This window comes from Ursus arctos, unplaced genomic scaffold, assembly GCF_023065955.2.
Source record: "Ursus arctos isolate Adak ecotype North America unplaced genomic scaffold, UrsArc2.0 scaffold_8, whole genome shotgun sequence".
NCBI lineage: Eukaryota > Metazoa > Chordata > Mammalia > Carnivora > Ursidae > Ursus > Ursus arctos.
Window position 1 is genome coordinate 34,692,618 of NW_026623100.1, and position 20,021 is coordinate 34,712,638.

At 42.4% G+C, this 20,021-nt stretch overlaps 1 protein-coding gene across 10 annotated transcripts in view; it reads right to left on the reverse strand.

The window, feature by feature from the left end:
- Window positions 1-464: 464 nt before the first annotated feature.
- Window positions 465-20,021, reverse strand: part of AAK1 (AP2 associated kinase 1) — a 163,290-nt gene continuing 143,733 nt past the window's right edge. For 4 of the 10 annotated variants that reach the window (XM_044377535.3, XM_057309409.1, XM_048222908.2 and 1 more), the window contains one exon: window positions 465-4,262. In XM_044377535.3, the coding sequence (XP_044233470.2) occupies window positions 3,133-4,262 (1,130 nt within the window). In that variant the 3' untranslated portion in view covers window positions 465-3,132. Of the gene's footprint in view, window positions 4,263-5,474; window positions 14,683-16,311; window positions 16,423-17,777; window positions 17,880-18,900; window positions 19,003-20,021 lie in introns of those variants that run through there. The other 6 variants (XM_057309408.1, XM_044377530.3, XM_026483910.4 and 3 more) reach the window with 5 other exon arrangements.

Sequence of the window (20,021 nt, forward strand, 5' to 3'; positions counted from 1 at the left end):
GCCAGATTAAATTCAGACCTAACACGGGCACATGAACACATACACACATGTACACATACAAAAATTTCAACTCAGTAACCACTGAGCCCAAAATGAAATTGAATTTATGCTCGAGATTCCCTTAGGTCCTGCCCAGCATCTGCTTCTGCATCAAGTTTTGTTCATTCCATCTTCCAATCTAACAAGGACTGGGAGCCTGACAGGCCGTATGTGAGGTAAATATTTTCCACCACACATAATATAACTTCATTAATGCAATAGTGCCTGTTAGTCATTTAACACAGATTCTTTAAAAGAATTCATCAGTGCATGTTGTGGTTCAATGCTTTAATATCTAAATATATTCTGGCTCATTGCGTGCCACTGAAATGAAAAGTCACAAGTTCTTGCATTCCCTATCAGACGTGTAAAGCAAGTAACACATAAAACTAAAAGGTGTAGCATTTTGTTGACTATATATCTTCTTTTTCTCTTTAATGTTAACCTTTTGCAGTAGAGTTGTTGGAAACATGCATTTGCTACTAATTCGAAGCATCCTGAGCACTCCTAATTCCCTTAACACTAAATTTTCTAGAATTCCAGATTCAGAATGGCCTCTGGCAAGAATATTTTATCTTTAAATGACGAATTTACCCTATATGACCCAAAGATCAGTGCAGAATTTACTAGTTATTAGCTAATAATTAATGTAATATTGTCAAAATTTTTCATGCATCACTCAGTAAGAACGCAAGTAGTTTGCATGTTTATGTTCATTTCCTATTCAAAGAATGTATTTAGAGTCTCCACCCATCATAGGTCTTCAGTGAGAATAAAAAAGGGTTACAAGCCCATGCTTGACAAATGATTCAACGATGTGATAAAATTGCCATGATTTTATTGATTTTACCTGGAGAGCTAAAATGGCTACTCCATTAGGAAGGAGTGATTAAATAACCAAAAGGAAAGACATTTTGCAGGGCCGTTACAGAAGTAATCCTGAATATTTGGGAGAGTGAATGAGAATGACCTTCCACTTGAAGAGTTCCTGACTTGGGGTGAGAACTCCCTCTGAATATTCCTATCCTCTTAGCTCCTGCCTTGGAGGGCTTTACTTGATAATGGCCAAGGGAAGAGGCTGGGGTGCAAAGTTCCATAGGCATTAGCCCAAACTATTTATTCAACTGGAAAGATGATTTTGCATCCACTGTTACACACACACACACACACACACACACACAAATCAGAAATAATCACAGGGAGAAAAGCAGACTCTTAGAAGGAACATTTAATATTCACCAAAGTGAAAGACTGGCATGGTCGGAACCTCAGTTGTAAAACCATCGCCAATAGCCCTGATCCGGTGCCAATTATTTATCTTTTAACGTGGGCACTTGAAATAGGTGGAGACCAAACTAGAAAGTGTCTTGAAAAGTTGCTGTCCATATTCTACCCCCAAGATTCCTGAATTTCAAATTTAAAGAGTATGACACCTAATCAACTGCAATAGTTTGGCATTCTGGCTTAATTCTTGGATGAATTTCCAATTCTTAAATCATTAATCTGGTTTGGTAAGCAACTCTCCCGAAGTCTCCAGCTAATGGAGACATCACTGACATCGATTACAAGTCACTGGAAGCTTTCAGGTTGAAACATGGTGCTGCAGCTATTTCCATTAGGTTGAACTTCCTCAGCAGAGATCTTTCCATTGGGACACAAGTTTCACCTTAAGGCACTAATAATAAAGGGTCTGGAAACAGCTGGGAATGAGTCAGATCTTTCCAGAAATAGAAGACATTTGAAAAACACAAGTCAGTCACCTATCTGGCTTACTTCGACATCTACAGAGGATAGAGAATCGAACGATTTTCAGGGATAGCTGATTCAACTCTTTACTCTTCTCCCAAACTGACTTACATGTCTCAGATTTATTTTTCCTCAAGAGGCAGTGGAGAAAGGTAGCAAGGAATTGGAAAACAGAAACAAGTATGCAAATCTCATTTGTAGCCTAGTCTCATGACTGATTCCATGAGGACAGCATGGAGTGCTCAGACCTAAGGTTTTTAAGTACTTCAAAATATTACTAAGACCACATACCCAATGTGGGTATTGGGACAAGGTGCTCTTTTCTATTGCTCTGAGGGAAAAAGCATAATTTCTTAAGACCACATAAATGGAACTTGTTGGAGGAAATTTGGAGAAAAACATCTACTCCGTGAAACATCAGTTTAAGCAGGATTCTCCTACACCTTCCAATGAATTCAATTTTGCCACAAGACAGGACTAAATAAAAACAGGGCTCAAGTCAGTTAGGTCAGGAGACAAATGCCACTATGAGTGATTGTGGAGGTAGGCACAGTGAGACAGGATTTACCTAAAGGAGAAACGCTCCCTGCACGCGCACGTGCATGCACACACACACACACACACACCCCTATGCACTCATACTGATTTAAAAAGCATGGGTGTGGGAAGGCTCAACACTGTTCGACATGAGCACAGATATCTCATCTGTTCGCATTTCTACATAGGAAAGGATCTGACACAGGTTACACACCCACAAACACTCATGTGTGAGAGGGCAGCCTGGCTCGCCAAGACTCAGAAACAGATCCAGAGAATCCTCTGTAGAGCTGCTGGTTTTACAGGAATGATTAGTATCTGCAGGATTACACTTCCTCTTGATTTGCAGGATTTTTATCTTGCATTCCCTTCCATAAATATCCCCTTTGCAAGAGCATTAAATCAAGTCCTGAAGGGACTAATCTTGAGTCCTCAATGGACATGACTCAGAACAGGAACTGCGGGAAAAAAAACTTGCAGTAACATGGCCCCTTTGGGGTTGCGGTGCAGTATGTCTGGATTTAAACAGTCTTGGGGCAAAAAAAGAGAGCAGAGTTCTGGGTGGAGGTGGAGATGGAAATGCCTAGAAGTCCAGAAATCAATATAAACAAAAGAAATGAGCATAACTTAAAGGGGTTTCAACTAAGTATCACTGCAACTGAGTCTGTTGCCCGCAGAAGTTCTGCTCTGATACGTGGAACTAAAAGGTAATAACTGGTGTATTTCTTCTGAGACAGGCTCAGCTGGGAGTGACGTGGTAGGTACAGAGGCTGGGGTAAAGACAGAGGCCTGAAGGCTCAGGTATCGCTCCTAAGGTTTCTGCTTGCCCGACTTGGAAGGAAAGGGTGCTAGAGCAAACGGATCCGCAGCTGGCAGCTCCGTAGTCCTGGAGGAAAGGGAGGTGATGGAAACAGAGCCAGCTATCGACTGTTTGTTGGTCTGTGAAACAATTTTGTAGGCAGCGATGGGCTGGGCTTCTGGACTTGGCTCATCTTCTGGGCTATAGTGACGGGAATATTTGGATAAAGACTGGGGGCGGAATGGTTTGCCAGCCACCGGGCCTGAGACAGCTTCTTTCTGGGGCTGAGGTCCTTTGTTTCTGTCATTAGGAAGCCCCCCCGATTCCAGGGAGGGCCCCCTGGGAGAGATGCTGTCAAGATGGTCTGCTGCTTGCACAGAATGGGAGGGGTGGTTAGACTGCTGGACAAAAGCAGCCATGGAATACTGAGCTCGGACAGGGGCATACACTGCTCTCTCAAGGCCTGGGAGCAGAGGGACATCCTCAGTCTGACCGAGGAGACCGGCCTGCACGGGCAACTCCTGGGAGGTGCTCTGGGCAACCGTTAACTCCTCCATGCTCTTCTTCTTGGTAAACGGAGCTCTCAAGAACACGTCGGCCTCCTCTGGCTGGGAAGGAGCCACACTGCCCTTGGAGACAAACGGGGCTTTGGAGAAAATATCCATGTCATCAGCTGGAACCCTCGAGCTCCTGAAGGGGGCTGTGGCAAAAACATCTGGCTCCCCAAGACCGTCCGTGGTTGGTTGTGGGAGGGCTTGGAACTGGTTCTTTCTGCTGCTCTGGCCTGCCATTGCTTGCTCAGTAGAGACTTCTGGCTGACCGAACGGAATAGGTCCTCCCAGCTTCCCCTGGGGAGGCCTGCAGCTCTCATCCTCTTCTTCAGATTCCATGAGGAGAGGTCGAGACCCACTGCAGTCCAGCATGTCCCCCTCGAGATCAGTCCCTTCCTCTTCACTGCTGTGGAATGAACTGTTGCTTGAAGGGCCATCTCGGGCCAAGTAGTCAGATTCTAAATTGTTCTGAGTTTTCGTGCCAGGTACTCTGGAGGGGTCTGGATACAGGGGAAGGCCTTTAACACCCGCTGAGTCTTTAAAGTGCTCTACAGTTATGACAGGACAGGGATTGGGCTCTCTCTGGAGACCTAGAAAAGCACAAAATGCAGGATTAATGCACAGATCAGTTCAACTCTCCTTGGAACATTTAAAATGGTCAACCCGCGGCAGAAACATTGTGGGACCAAATAATAACGGTTGAAATGGAAAAGGAAAAACAGAAAGATAAGTCAGGCAAGGAAACGGCACACAAACTGGAACACAGGCAATCACGGTCTCACATTCTGGAACGTGACAGGCACAATGCACAGGAAAGGAGATGAAGATGTTAGGCACACAGACATTCAGCATAACTACACAGTGCTCCTACTCGCGGGGCCGGGCACTGCCACCTGCTGTACCTGGCACTGGCTCAGGATGGCATGAAAACAAACCCAGTCGCTCATCTCCACATACACCGTGGCAGGTCTGGATTATGTAGAAATATTGTCTGGGGACAAATGCAATTCAGTGTCTGACATGTGGTCATCTGCTCCACACTGCCTGAATCTGAGGACAGGTTCTCAATCCCAACCCCCACCCCCACCCCGGAAGAGCAGCAGAGCACGGCTGCTTGGTAAATGCAAGATTTAATCATAAGCACTACTCAAAGAGCACAAGAGTGCCCCAAATGCCAATTCTGAAGGCGCTTTCTAAGGGGAGGAGACATAGTCAAAATCATATTAAATAAATCACCTTCAGCAGGAGTTGCTGTGGAATTTTGTTTTCAGTCTTGTAAGTGAGCGAAGATCTCCTCTGCTTAAATGAATCTATCATAAAGTTCTTTAAGCAGAAGGAGTAAAATACACGGGTAATTACAGAAATACTTGCAAACGCTAATGTACTGGTCTACAGCTAGCCAGCTAGACATGCCTCAGGGTGCTCTGGCTTTTAAAATCAAATACACAATTATCAGAATGCAAGAGAGCTTACCTTCCAAGAAATATTAGCAGGTTAGAAGTAAGTCATTGGGCACATGTTAGCAAGAGGGCAGGAAAAAGGCATATGTAACTAAGCAAGAAGAATCCAGAGAAAGGGCGAAAGAGATCATTTCGTCATGGGGGCCCCAACCCACCAGGCATTCGGTAAAATGGTTTGGATTCTGTAGATGACTTGGAACCTCTGTACTGAGGCAATTCCGTCAACCCCTCCCCAGTTACCCTCTCCCCTTCCAGGCAAATCATTAACTGGTAGAAACTCCTGCTAACAATTACCCCCTGGCTAAGGTTTCTGCTTGAATGAAGCACACAGCACACAGCAGAAGCGGCATCAAAATCAGTTTATTGGGAAACCAGTCACTTAGAGACATTACATCGTAAAGAGGTGGAGAGAGAGATCGGAACATTTTAGAAGATACCGTACAAAAATACTATGTTCCTCGGAATGCTAGAACTCTTTAGCAGCGCCTCTTTTTAAACAGCTCTGATCTTAAATACTGTGTTCAGAAACAAAAAAAAGGTGGGCGTCCCCCTCATTTTCTGAGTTTGAATGCATTCAGTGAATTTCCGATTAGGAGTCTTTACGTGTACTGGTGCCAAACAGCTGAGTAGCGCTTGCAGAACATGACTTTGAAGAGGATACGTTTTCTGTTCACGTTGCAGCTTTAGCATGTGCACCCACTGGTGATACAGAGCGTTAGTCAGCTGACGGGAAGCAAAGGAACATCTTCTCTCTTGCAGTGTGTGTGGACAGACATAATCCTAACCTCTCAGGCAAGTGTGTTGATATTAGTTCTGTTACTGTGATTCTTAGGTGGTGATGTCTGGGAGGAAATTCAAATGAAAAGGGGGGCCAAGAGGCTTCCCAAAATAAGATTTGCCAAGCAAAGAGGCATGAAAGCTCCCCTCTCCCAAGACTCCTTGAACCACTTTCTGACGAAGTTTTCAGTTGCCAAAACGAAGGCATAATTATCTTATCTTCCAAAGCCACCCCAAAAGTTGGCGTTATCATGCCGGTTCTGTGGGAGAGCAAAATATCTTCTAGGGGGAAAATGGTAAATTTAGTCAGGCCAATGACCAATTCTGGCATCATACCGATCAATAAGGAAAACCGGACACTAGTTTGACTGGAGTTAGTGTTTTGGGGAAATTTAAATTGAATTCAGACAGATCTACTTGTGTGCAGAGAATGCCAAAAAGCAGCTACCTAAAGAACCAGGGGTGCTCTGGACGCCTGCAGTGTTAGACTACATTTTGAGAACTATCAAGTACCAAGTGGAGGGGACCATATCCAGGCTGGACAGGACAGAAGAACACACTTAACCTATGTAAATTACTTAAAAAGTGGGTTCTTGGTCAACTGGAAACCTGCCAAATTAGCATATACTAGGACCTTGATGTTACATAACAGGAAAACCACACCTACAATTTTAAGAACTTTCAAAAACTCACAAGCCCAGTCACAAAAACCCTGTGACGTTGAGTCTGAAGAGGAAACTTGTTTCCTGTTCTTCAAAACGACACCAGACCTGTTTCTGTTTTTTAGCATGAATCTGCTTTCTAGGAGTGGAAAACTACATTTAAAGGACTGTCCTGAGATGGCCAAGTCTCTTAACCTCTTCATTCTTTTTCGAGAAGGTGTAGTATGACTACAGCAGAGAGCAACCACCCTTTGCAGCCCTCCCAAGCCGGGCATTCTGGAGACCAAAGAATGCTGGTGGATTTGGGGAGACACAGACATCTATACTCCCTCAGCACAAGGCACAAAGTCGTCAAGAGAGGAGGAGATTCTAAGTAACTGTAAGCAGAAGACAGACATTAAATCTTGTTGGCAGGTAGAGGTCCTTTTTGGAATAGGAGTATCTACGTTCTTGTAGGGAAAGCATGTGTTTTCAAGGGGAACAATCCTTGCATATGAAAATGGCCTTCCACTATTAGGAAAACGTGTGTGAAACAGTCTGGCTACTAGCAAAGAAGGATTTGCACTAATTTAACCTCATGTCTTGGCCCCATTCCTCTGGCAACCAATAGCGTGCGCAGCAGACGGCCCGTGACCACAGAGCTCACCAAAGCCAGCCGGTGGTTCCTGAGGAGTAGAGGCCTTCAACCCAGGACCTGGTCTCACAGGCTGCACAAGGGTCTTTCTTACCATGAAGCCTAAGTAGGCTATTTTGTTCTAATCCCCTCAAACTGGGTTAGGTCTCTTTTCATTTTGGTTTAGCACATTAGATTAAGCAAGAAGGCAAGACACCCTTCTTTCTCTTGCTCTCATGTAGGACTGTGTGCAAGGTTAAGGGTGAGCACACTTTTTGTGACTTCTACGAGGGATAACTCCGTTTTAGTCTATTTTGAGGCTCCAAATTTATGTAGATTTCAGTAAGCATTCATATGCTTGACAGAGTAGGAAAGGAGTCCCCAAAACTCTCTGATGACTTGGCAACTTTCCTCACTAACTGCCTATTAACTTTCAAAGCGACCATAAGTGCTAAATGATTTGGGGTAGGTTTACCGTGGGGATTTTATCTGATGGACACAGTGACGGGGTCATCAGAGTGCTTTCAAAAAAATCGGAATCTGAAGACTTAAATTCCGGGCTGTATATTCTTCAGTGCAATACATCACTCACAGCCAGAACTTTACTTTCCCCCATACTGTAAACGGAAATACCAGTTACAAGCAGTATCGAAGACAGAATTCTTGCCAAAAACTGAAAATGAAGACTTGGAGTACCGAGAAACCTTCTCATACATTTAGGAATTAGAAAGCAGACTGTCCCTTCCCAAGAAGGTCAGAAACGCAGCACCAACTGAAATTCACACTCTTGGAGCCAACTCAGGGGATCAAGAGATGGACATCAAATTAATCATTTCCATGACCTTTCAGCTTAGATAATAAGATTAAGGGTTTGGTTCCACCATATGCTGTGCGGTGGCATTAACACCCATGACCGGGGGACAGGGATTTGGTGGGAGCCAACATGGGCCAGCGACGCTGTGCCTCTCAAGCCAATGGAGCATTAAATGAGAGAGATTTCTCCCTGGGCATAAAACTGCTGTTGCCAACATCAAATGTTTAATTAAACTGGCCTGGGTATATTAAAGATTAAATTAGAGGAGGGTAGCTGCAAATCTGTGCTCCGTTTGCAAACCCGAGTCTAGTCATATCAAATCCAGGCTCACGGGGTTTCCTTGTCCCTGTCTACAAGGGGAAGCCTCATGGGTAGCCGTGACTCGGTCTAAGTCCTTGGCAGGTGTCTGCGCTCTCCTTGTGCGCAGGTAGTGACTGTCACTCAAGAATGGGGTTAAGTCCTTTTTGAACAAGTGAGTTTTTGGCTCAGGAAAGCAGCAGCTAGTATACGTGATTTACATCTGTGGACATCAGGCTCCTGTTTGAACAGATAAGTCTTTATTCCCCTGTATGTTTACATAATAAATTGTTTACAGACTTTTTTTTTATACAATACTTGCGTAGCAATGTTTAAATTTCATATTTTTACTACGTAAGGTAGCTTCGCATACCTCTGTTTGCTTTGTCTTCTTGGAGAGGACATGATAAAGACCTGTGGTAAATATACATCCATGTGACAAAGGGGGTGTGCAATAGGGTGGAGTAGAATGCTCACAGGAAAAAGAGTAAAGTCAGGACACTACATCAAAGTGGGAACCAAGAAAGTGTCTTCCGTTCAAGCAACCACCACCATTTGGTAACTTTGCATAAGTTAGCATTACCCAAAGAACCTCCCTCCTCCACCTTAGCGAAAGGAAACCCAGGATAAACAAAGTAGTATCTTGTTACAGATTATTTGAAAGGGAGGCCATCCGGGATTCATTCTGACTCAAGAAACCCAGTACATCCAACTTCAGGAACAGGACTAGCGTGGAAAATGAAAAGACTAACTTTGTGCTGGTAAAATTATAGTCTCTAGGGAGGAATAAAAGATAGCTTTGTATTATCTGGAGTGTTTCAGTAAAGACTTCATTTTAAATATCCCTCTGATAGTTTCTCTGTTCTGCCCAGCAGCCTCTAATTTGCTTAATTTTGTACTTTGGGCAATCCTGTCATTTTTGTCCCCAAACTCTAAGTTAGTGGCTACATGATCCTGGTAATGTTAAAGCCAGAGAAAGTTAAAGACTCCTGGAAATTTAGACAATCATCATCATGGGAGACTTTACTTTGGCCCAAGGTATCTACAATGTGCTTTTATTCAGCTGAACTCAGATCCCTCCGTACTTCTGGGCTGAGGTCAACCCCAAAGGTCTTCTCCTTCCTCTAAAATTGCTGAAGGCAGACTGTTCCTGACCTAGAGAAAACTGTGTTAGTTCGAATCAAATGTTCAATTACCTGCCAGGAGAGCAGGAAAAAAAAAAAAAGTATTATAAACAAAACTCAAATTTCATCTTGAGAAAAACAGGTTCTTTTCTTGAGTATGTTCCCCTCTACTTATTAGCAGTCCACGTTCTATAACTCTGACTCAGGAAGTGCCAAGTCCAATATCAAATGACACTGAACACAGTGACAACCTCTTTCAGAGGTTATTTTAAAATTTGCATCTTTCCATTTTCTAAACCACTAAAGACAAGTGAAATTATGGAAGTCCCCTTATTCAGAATATTAAGGAAATTAAGGCTGATTTTTGTCACTTTCCATTATAAGGTCCTCTCTGGGAATTTTCTATGGATTATTCCTTTTCCTGTCTTTAATGGTAACCATGCTTCTGGGGAGGGGGATGATTGCGTTTTTTAGAAACAGCTAAATGTGACTCAGAACCAGGAGTCATGAAAGAAGATCAAGAAAGAGAACATACTTCCAGATGCTGAAAGCAATACTAGTTAGATAATAATTCAACAGAGTTTCTTATACCTTATTACTGTCCTTGATGGTATTTCTAAGGATGGTATTTCTAAGGAAATTATTAAAAATTTCAGAAATAACTTAAATGAAGGCACAACGCTAGAGTAAGTATGAGCCTCCCAAGTAAAACCAGATGCCTTTGAAGGGAACAACACTCAACGAGTGGCCAAAATTCTGATATGTCTGTTATAAAGAACTAATTAATTATGATCGTAGTTAGAAGTGTCCGTTTAAACCTTATCTCCTGAGTCCTGTGTTTTTAAAAATACCGGGACTTATATCTGGTGATCTAATTACCTGAATGGTGTAAGGGAAAAAAAAATTGTGATGTGTTCTGGTATAGTTACTACTCTTGCACAGTTGGACTAAAGCAAATCAGAAATATATGCTTATAGTATCTGCCCATTTTTAAGTGCCAGATCACTGATTATATATTTAAAAAGAACTGAAGTCGTCTGATACTGTTTTGCTAGAATAGGTAGGGTCATTTAAAAAAATGATATTTAGATATTTAAAAAAAAAATCTAAGTCCAAAACTGTCCAATAATGTAGGCTTCTATTCAGATAACCAAGGAAGAGCCACCCAAGTTAGTAAAGGCCCATTATAATTCTCTAAAATGTAAATACTGCTCCAGTAACAGTAAGAACTACAGAAGATAACTGAAGAACATCAGGATTATACAGATCCTTCATAGTCCTTCCAAAGCATAATACTACGTACGCAGAACTCTAGAATTCCATAAGCTTAAAGACTATCCAGTCCAAACTCATCACTGTATACATAAGGAACAACCGCTCTTAGAAGTGGAGTGCCTGCTGGCGGCTACTTGGCAGGTGACTGGCAAAGGTCAGGGAGAGATCCCAGGTGACCTGTCTTGCCCAGGCCTCTTCTCCCACGGCCCGGCCTCAGGTCCCACGCCTGTGAGATGGAGTGGATGGACTAGAGACTGGTCTCTCTGATCCTGCTTGTGGCTCAGTCTAGAGTTCCGTGTGTCTACCGATTATCAGACACTGTAGTGACTCTAGTGTCATATCAAATAAACCCTTTAGCTCAAGGATGAAGCTATAAGCTAAGGCAGGTCCCATTTACCGAGTCACTCACATGGATTCCTTAACTTAACAGAAAAATAGTTCTCCCCTTTGAAGTCTTATTCCGAAAGAATAAACCCAAGATGATTTCATGTCATTATCTCCCTCAGACTTTCTCCATCTAGTCTCTGGCTTCTAGTCTGTTCATTTTCATTAATAGTCTCCATTAAGCTTTATTGAGCCAGATGACTAGAGAATATATCTCAGTGTGATTATGGGTAATACATGAAAGGAACAATTTAGAGATATCGAATTTCTAAACTGTACTCTTCACGGTTTCAATTAAATTGAGAAACTAGATATTTCATTATATTTCTAACATGTATATGTATGAAAAAAAATCAAATTGGAAAACATAGGCATAAAACATTGTTCTTATTTAAAAATAAACATTTCCTTCATTAGTTTATACATTCTTTCTATGTCCAGGAAAAAGAATACAGTTTTGATCTTCAGTGATATTCCTGTCCATAAAGGGGCAAACCAAGTCCCGTTTTCACTGCCATCCAATCATGGAGAGCTCTTCGAGGACATCTTTTTTTATCTTCAGCAGGAAGATTGTGCCTCCCTCAATTTTGGAAATGATCCATTATCCTAACAGAGGGCTCTCCTTAGCTCATCTAGTTTCAGCTGGCAGAGGAAGTATTTAAAGTCAGAAGGAAGACTGAAAGATTCAGACTTTTCCTCCGATGCCTTTCAAAGGCTGCTCTCACATTTCTGGGGTCAAAGCTTGACCTCCAAAGTGCAGTGTTTTGCAGGCCGTGGTTGCTGCTCAACTTTCTTTTTTTTTTTTTCCCCCTTTAAAGTGCAAAAGTGAGGAAGAAGAAACAAAAGTACTAGAGAGAGAAACAAGCAAATGAGCTTGGAATTTTATTTGTACAAATCTGATCAACTAAGAGTTTCCCCTTCTGATCATGGAAAATGGCGCTCAAGGAAGAGAACCACAGTGGGGTTCTCTGGGCCCACCTCTCTTCAAAAGGGCAATTTTATAAAATTGCTTTCTATGTAAGGAAAAAAAAATACACTTCCACGAGTAAGGACATATACAGAGGGTGACCATGAGGCATGTTGTCATGTCAGTGCAGGGTCCTTTATTTATTTTATGAACAATATTCTAAGGTTAGTGAGGAACTACGCTTTGTTTTGTTTTGTTTTTTAATCTAGGAAGCCAAGGAAAACCGACTGAACATATTTCATTGGCTGCGTCCTTCGATTCAAACATCAGAGAGAAAGAAAGGTAAGTAGCCAGAATCAAATTGTGCCTAGCTTGTCAGCACACTTATTTCTGATTATCTGAAAATAAACAACATGCTTATTCTACAAAGACGGAGGACCTGCTGAAAGCTTATAGCAACACACAAGTCTACTCAAAATGATTCCATATGTTACACTGTAGGATTGCTGTGTAGTTATACAAGGGAAAGAGATCAAAACCCTGTACAGACACCTGATATCAGACTTGAAACGCCAAGTGGAAACAGAACTATTCAGCGTCTTCATTTATACACAATTTACAATATTTGATTCAAAATAAAAATCACAAGAAAAATACATCTGTTTCTGCTACAATTCCTTCCCCTCCCCCATCCACCCCCCAGTGAAAAGTCTTCTAATAAAAGGTATCATATTACCACCGTTGTCTTGTTTTGGTCTAATTCTGAGATCCCGGCTCGGGACAGTTAACATGAAAAGGAATGGCAATACTTGGGTTTTATATAATGTACACATTTTATCCAAGGATCTCAAGTACTTGCAGTCACGTCTCCAGATCTGCGAAATCACGGTTCAATGGAAGCCAGAATGCTGGATGAATGCTGGGCAGGTTGCATGGGGTGTAAAATCCCTTGGCTAAGTCTATGATCAAACAAGGTCAAAGCTGGTTGGCTAGAGCTGGGCTCAATTTCTCTTTTCAAACATATCCCATCCGTCCGTCAGTTTTACCCTCTCTTAAGTCACACACCCATCTCCAGGCTACTGCCCAGAGTTAAGACCAACTGAAGAAGCCATGTCCTCATGATAATGCAGCAGCATAAAAAGCAAAAACAGAGAAACACATTCATCAGCATCTGGCCAAAGGAGACAGGGGTTGGGAGGATTGGTTTGGGAGGCCATTCCTAGCAAGGATGAGACAAAGGTGTCAATTCACTAGTTTCAGTTACAGTTAAGCTTTGGGTGGAGTTGATTCCAGCAGAGGTGAAGCTCATGGCATCTAGCGCTTGATTTAAGATAATGCTATTGAAGAAGGGTAATGAGAAAACACAGCAAACTAACAGGGAGGAACTGGCCAAGGAATATCTGGAGGGCCAAAGTGATTTTCTTTCCTTATCATTTCTACAGGAGAAGGCAAGGGGTAGGAGAGAAGGGCTAGAGGGCCCCTTATTAGCAGATTTTTAAAAAAATCATTTTTCTTATAACTCCGTAATGAAAATGTATATTACGGTGTGAAGGTTACAGAACTGCATCTGCTACTGGGTCACGGCTACAGGTCTATGAGCTGATCCACCAGCAGTAAAGACCTGGCTAGGTTGGGAAGACTGGACTCAGAGCTCCCACTGCTGTTTCTAGAGTGCCCACCTGGAAGTGGAGAGATAGGAATTCAGTACAAAACAGAGGGTTACGGTTTAGATGTGCAGAGCAAGCAAAGGAGAAAAAAAACACAAAACCAAACCCTTGAGAAGCAACAATTTACATTTGTAAACTCTTACGTGTTGATTTTTAAACCTACAAGTTAGGTATCCACCACCCCCCGCCACAACTTCAGGCACACCATGCTAGAGGCAGAACACCTTGCAAAGAGGATGCTATTTTCAAATGAATATATGTTTTGCCTGAGAACTGCTGGCTAGACCTTAACTTCCTGATAACATCGAATCATCTCCCTGACAAAGTAAAAATCAATAGTTTTTGCTTTGGGGAGAAATCAGTTTCTAAGACCACTGCAATAGAAACATGCTTTAAGAAATATATAGATGGTCCCATGGCAACTCAGTGTCTCATGGCACATTCAAATGATTCTTAATCCATCAAAGAGGAAAAAGGATGCTTCACGAATGTCCAAAAGATGCAAATGGTATCGAAGCACCATACTTAATCTCTTTGGGAAGAATATTTATTACAGATTATTGTAATCATGCCAAAAAATGTTCAGTGCTTTTTAAAAAAACATATGCCTTCCGGTTTCCACTGATGAAATTTCCACTTTATTTTTGGCTTGATAGTTTGTAAAAACCAGGGTTTAGTCAAAGCATTAAATACTTTTCTTCTCTCTAAATAAACACCACAGCCAAGCTTTAAGATAACTGTATCTCCATCTGTACCTGTATCTCTGCCTTATCCTGGTTCGGCCCCAAGGACTGTCATTACCCCCGGTTTCCTTCATTAAGTGAGGAGCTTCTTCCCCTCTTGCAGTTTAGGTACATTACTATTTTGTAGTGAGCTGTGATGTCAAGCTCTTCTCTTTTCCCCATCCTCTCTTTCTTACCTTGTGGGTTTTTGGTTATCAATACAGGAATAGGGTCAAACTCATCTTCTGCCACCTTGTCCGAGCCCTCAGGGACATCAAAACCTGAGATGAGATTACTATCTTCTGCAGCTTAATACAGAATGCAAGTACACAAGCAGAAACAACAGAGGTAGAGATTAGCAAATGAGAGAACATGTAAGAGGCACAAAGTTCCCAACTATACAATCACTATTGTCGGTGAAAATGCTTATTTTCATGACTTGAAATAAAAGTAGCAAAACTGGAAAATAGGGAAACAGAAAAATAGTTTCGAGCTGGCCATGTTAAGACTTTCATAAATGATTAGGGAGAAGGGTTACAGGATGAACTCTCTCTACCATTTCAAGACCGTTCACTGTAGTTATTGTGAGGTCTCTCTTCAGTGTCAGTAACTCGCAAAGGCCTAGGAATTAGTCATTTATCTTCCTTATTGAGCAAACAGAGGCCTGACTAATAAACAATACTGAAGACACTCAAAGCCAGGGGCAGGGAGGAGGTAATTAGTGGCTCTTTAAGAAGCAACTGCTACATACACGATATGTTAATTAACTGAATTTAAAATAAAATTTTAAAAAAAGAAGCAGCAACTGCTATATACAAAAAAACAAAATACTTCTGAAAGGACTCGCTGCCCTGTGATTAGGAAAAAAAGAGTTTCCATCAACTCTGATGCCTCAGGGAATGTTGGGGCCCAAGATCACAGGCCCTGAGATTTTGAGCAGAAGTCTGTTAGAATATTCTCCTCCGTTCTGATTAAGATTACCCTCCTGGCAAGTGCTAGCTGAGCACCTATTTTGCAAGTGATGCTTCTCTGTAATTACATATGGCTGCTGACACACTCCTGCCAGATGTAATTGGTTAAACACACACTCTATAAAAACATAATCATTTTAATGCCATCGAGGGTAAAAACAAAAACTCAGCTATTACCACTGCAAACCATAAACAAATTATTTTTAGACATTTTGGGGAGGCTTCCTTCTTGAATTTCTTTCAGAACAAACTCACACTGTTCCTTTTCTATATATTTGCTCCTTCCAGAAAACCAATTTCACTACCTAAGTACAGAGAGAAGTTTAGTGAATGCCTGGGTCCAGTCAGCCAGGTGCTGTGCCTGTCACTTTCAAGAACAGCTCACTGAAGAGAAGTCAGGTCAAGCTACTTCTCTCCAGCAGCATTTCAAACAGGTATTAGCCCAGGACTAAGAAATGAGAGTGGTAGATGAGAAAGACAAATCCAGTAATCAATTATGACTCAAAATTTAAAACTTTTCTAAGTTCAGTCTCTGAAGACTGACTTTTGAGGACTTATGCCTGCTTATTGAGCCATCACTACCCAAAAACTTTAAATCAGATTTGATAAAATAATTTTCAGGCCTAGGCTAACAAGCATCATATTAATAACAACAGTCAGTCAGTGGATAGTCAACTTAACCATCCACTTGTGCTGACTCTGCCTGTAATGGAGAACATGGGACACCTGCAGTCCCGGTGACCACCAGAAAGCAATGGCCCCACCAATCTGCTGTCTGAGCCGTATCAAGCACTCTTCCCGAGAGGGATTATAACACAGTGGCTGAGAGTACAAACTCGAGTTTTCCATATGGAGGACGGGGCAAAAACACTTCACTGGCAAAGACTTTCGGTAAGGAAAATTCTCAGGAGTCATTCAGTCCTCCTTGAAGGACGCATGTGAGCCCAAGGACAGGAAAGCATTTACCTTTATGGGCTGGAGCTGAGATCGCTATGGGGGCAAACTCTTCCAGAAGGTCAGTAGTAGGGTTAGAAAGCAGGGAGCAATCAATCAGGGAATCTTCCCCGGTGAGAGAATCTGAGTCCAGATTGACAGCATCCCAGGTCAGTGATGGCATTAAATAGCACACACAATATCATGAGATTAGAGCTCAGCCTTTAAGTTACTGCACTTACATGTCATATGTACAAGCCCAGGTGGGAGAAAGAAAACCACAAGTAACATCTTAAGCCCCCGGCATTTTCATCAATAGAAACATGTATTTCTAGATTCCTCTTAACATGAACATATAAATATGGAAAATTTTTTTGCTCAGAGGTTGCTGGGTAAGCAAATATGTGCTCTGGCTGCCAATAAAACTTTAGCAACTCAGTTCTCGGCAAATGCCATTTCGGAAAAAGGACTTTGCAACTCAAGAGTTTCATTTAAACTTTCTCTAAACATTCAGGGGAAAAGGTATCTAAGCTGACTAGGAGGGGGCTGTCCCTGCCTTATTATGACATGATTAAACAGCATTTTCTAGAACTCAACCAGCTCCCCATTCAAAATAAAATGATCTTGCTTCTTACTAGTCGTCTTTAAATTTGACTTGCTCCTCTGAACATATGATTTTACTTCCAGTTAAGGAACAGAAGGAAGACAAAATCCAGAGTTCAAGCATTTTAACATACAAATTGTTCTCTGGGAAAGTTTCAGAAAAGTCAAGTAAGCACAGGGAAAGGAACCATCTCACCTTCTATGTTCATTTTTTCCCCTACCTCCTTGAGTTTACTTTCACAGTTTCCAGACTTCTAATTGTTTTCTGTTCCAAGTTAGGTAATTAGACACTTTTACCAAGTTAACTATGGACTCAATAAAAATGCAGGCTATCAACTCTGGATTTATGGACAGTTAAGGAATTCTATTAAGAGTGAAGTTTTGAAATTAGGGTAAAAACAATGCTGGACCAGGGAAGATTTCAACTCTGCCTACAATTTAACAACAAACTACCTATATAGGCTAAAAGCACTGTGCTGGGACTAGAATGGCAACATCCACAGCGTGAGCTCCACTGACACCGTTAGGTAGAAAGAAGGCTCAGAAACCTTGGAGGAGTTAAGGTCATCCCTGCAGCTCGGCTGAGTTCTTTAGGGAGGACGTGGAGGGAACCTGCCACCAGTGAAAAGAATCTTGAATAAACAAATACCATAACCAGAGAAAGTCCGAGTATCACTCTACAAAGAACATGGCTCCCAAAAGTACTCTGCTCTTCAGCATGGAAAGGTATCACTGAACATCTAGAAGCTGGGGCTGTAACCATACAAAGCATCCATTCTAGGGGGAACGGACCAGTCTACACAAGAAGCCCAGGGGCACCTGCTGCAGGTGGAAAGGTGGACTTGGAGGGCCACCACAATAAACAGTCCCCGCAGTGGCAGAGACACCTGACTGACCTGTGCGGTTCGAGGTCACAGATTCCGTCTGAGATGGAAGGCGCTGGGGCACTGGGGGCTCCAGTCCTGGTATGAGACTCTCAACAGCAACATCAGCTTTTTCTTTCGTAACAGAGCATTAAGAAAGGAGAACAAAGGGTAAGGGAAAAGGAGTCAAAAGGTTCTTTAGACAAGTCTGTGAAGGCTTTCTTCTACAGGTCTCTAAAATGCCAGTCTCGGGCAAGATGGGCAGCACAAGGAGTTACTTTATTTCTGCTGTTTTGAGTACCTGGGCTTCACTGACTGAGCATGCGAGTGCAAGGTTAACCGTTCGGACTAGGCTTGGTGAGTCTCAGTTTTCACAGATACATGTAGAACACGAGCCACCCAGATTTCTTCCATGTCTGAAGACATAGACTGAAAGGCACCATAATATCTTACAGGAATTTTGTTTTTCTTAAGGGATAAACCTGGGGGCAGACATCCTCTGTGCCTCGCAAAGGCCACTAGTCCATTTCGAATCCTGCCCCCCAGTGTGGCTGGGAGGTCTTCTGCACTGTCTGACATCTTGCAGCTGAAGGCCCATCTCTCTCTAGGCTCGTGGCCTTCCTGGGTTCGAGGATGATGTGCCCTGGAGTACAGGGCCCCTGGACATCTTGTACGTCTTGCCTGCCTGCCTTGCTGTAGGAGCACAGGCCAATATCAGACTGAGCGGACCAAGCCCCTGCCTGGATTCTACTCAGGGGGCTTCACCACTGGGCAGTGTTTTCTGTTACGGATACCTGACACAGACAGAGGCCTTCTAAGAAGAATCTGCTAAAGGTAAAGGTCCCAGCTGGAAACCAACTTCCTTCATGAAGCTTTCGTAACTAACTGTGAATTTTTCCGTTCCTCCTCATTCTTGGGAAAGTCCTTCTAGACATCTCAGGATATCAAGCAAAGCAAAAATAACAGTGTGGTGCCCCTGGGAGGCAGAGAAAACACTTCTTTTGGGGTAATAACAAATAAGATTAAAGGAGGCTTTGTGGCATTTTCCATTCCTCGGCAGGGCTATTCACTGGGGATCTGCTAACCAGTTAGCTATCATTCTTGAGACAGACACATATATCATGCAAGACTGAAGAAACAGAGATGACGACTTTACCAATCACAGCATCAGAAGTGCTACCAAAAGGGTCTGTCATAGGCAAGAGGTCAGGGAGCAGGAGAGAAGTGTCAGGAGATTTGAGTCCCTCAATTAGTTTTTCTAGGTTGGGCAGAGAGGTAAAGAGAAAGCAAAAATGCAGTGAGATATTAAAGTAAGCTGATCATTTACCGTTTTCTATGCAAACATATTTTGGGCTCAAACTTTTGTATAGATTCATCATAAAAACAAATACTGTTAGTATCTTTTACTGTTAATTAAAAATAAGCTTTCAAAGTTCAAAGTTTAAAAAATGATTATTTCCCCAGCTGAAGTAGTCACTTTGTAAGTCACTCAAGATACTGCCCTAAGTTTGTTTGTTTTAAAATTTGAGGTATAAATATTTATGCAAAGGATAAAAAATTACTGCTTTGAAGGGAAACATGCACCCTGATGATTATAGCAGCACTATCAACAATAGCCAAACTATGGAAAGAGCCCAAATGTCCATCAACTGATGAATGGATAAAGAAGATGTGGGGGCGCCTGGGTGGCACAGCGATTAAGCGTCTGCCTTCGGCTCAGGGCGTGATCCCGGTGTTATGGGATCGAGCCCCACATCAGGCTCCTCTGCTATGAGCCTGCTTCTTCCTCTCCCACTCCCCCTGCTTGTGTTCCCTCTCTCGCTGGCTGTCTCTATCTCTGTCAAATAAATAAATAAATAAAATCTTAAAAAAAAAAAAAAAGAAGATGTGGTGTATACATATATACACAATGAAATATTACTCAGCCATCAAAAAGAATGAAATCTTGACATTTGCAACAACATGGATGGAGCTAGGGAGTATTATGCTAAGTGAAGTAAGTCAGTCAGAGAAAGACAAACACCATATGATTTCACTCCTGTGGAACTGAAGGAACAAAACAGATGAACATAGGGGGAAAAAGAGAGAGAGAAGCAAACCATAAGACAGACTCTTAACTATAGAGAACAAACGGAGGGTTGCTGGAGGGGAGGGGGAGGGGAGGGGGACGGGCTAAAGGGATGATGGGTGTTAAGGAGGACAACTGTCGTGATGAGCGCTGGGGGTTGTATATAAGTGATGAGTCCCTAAATTCTACACCTGAAACTCCTATTAGAC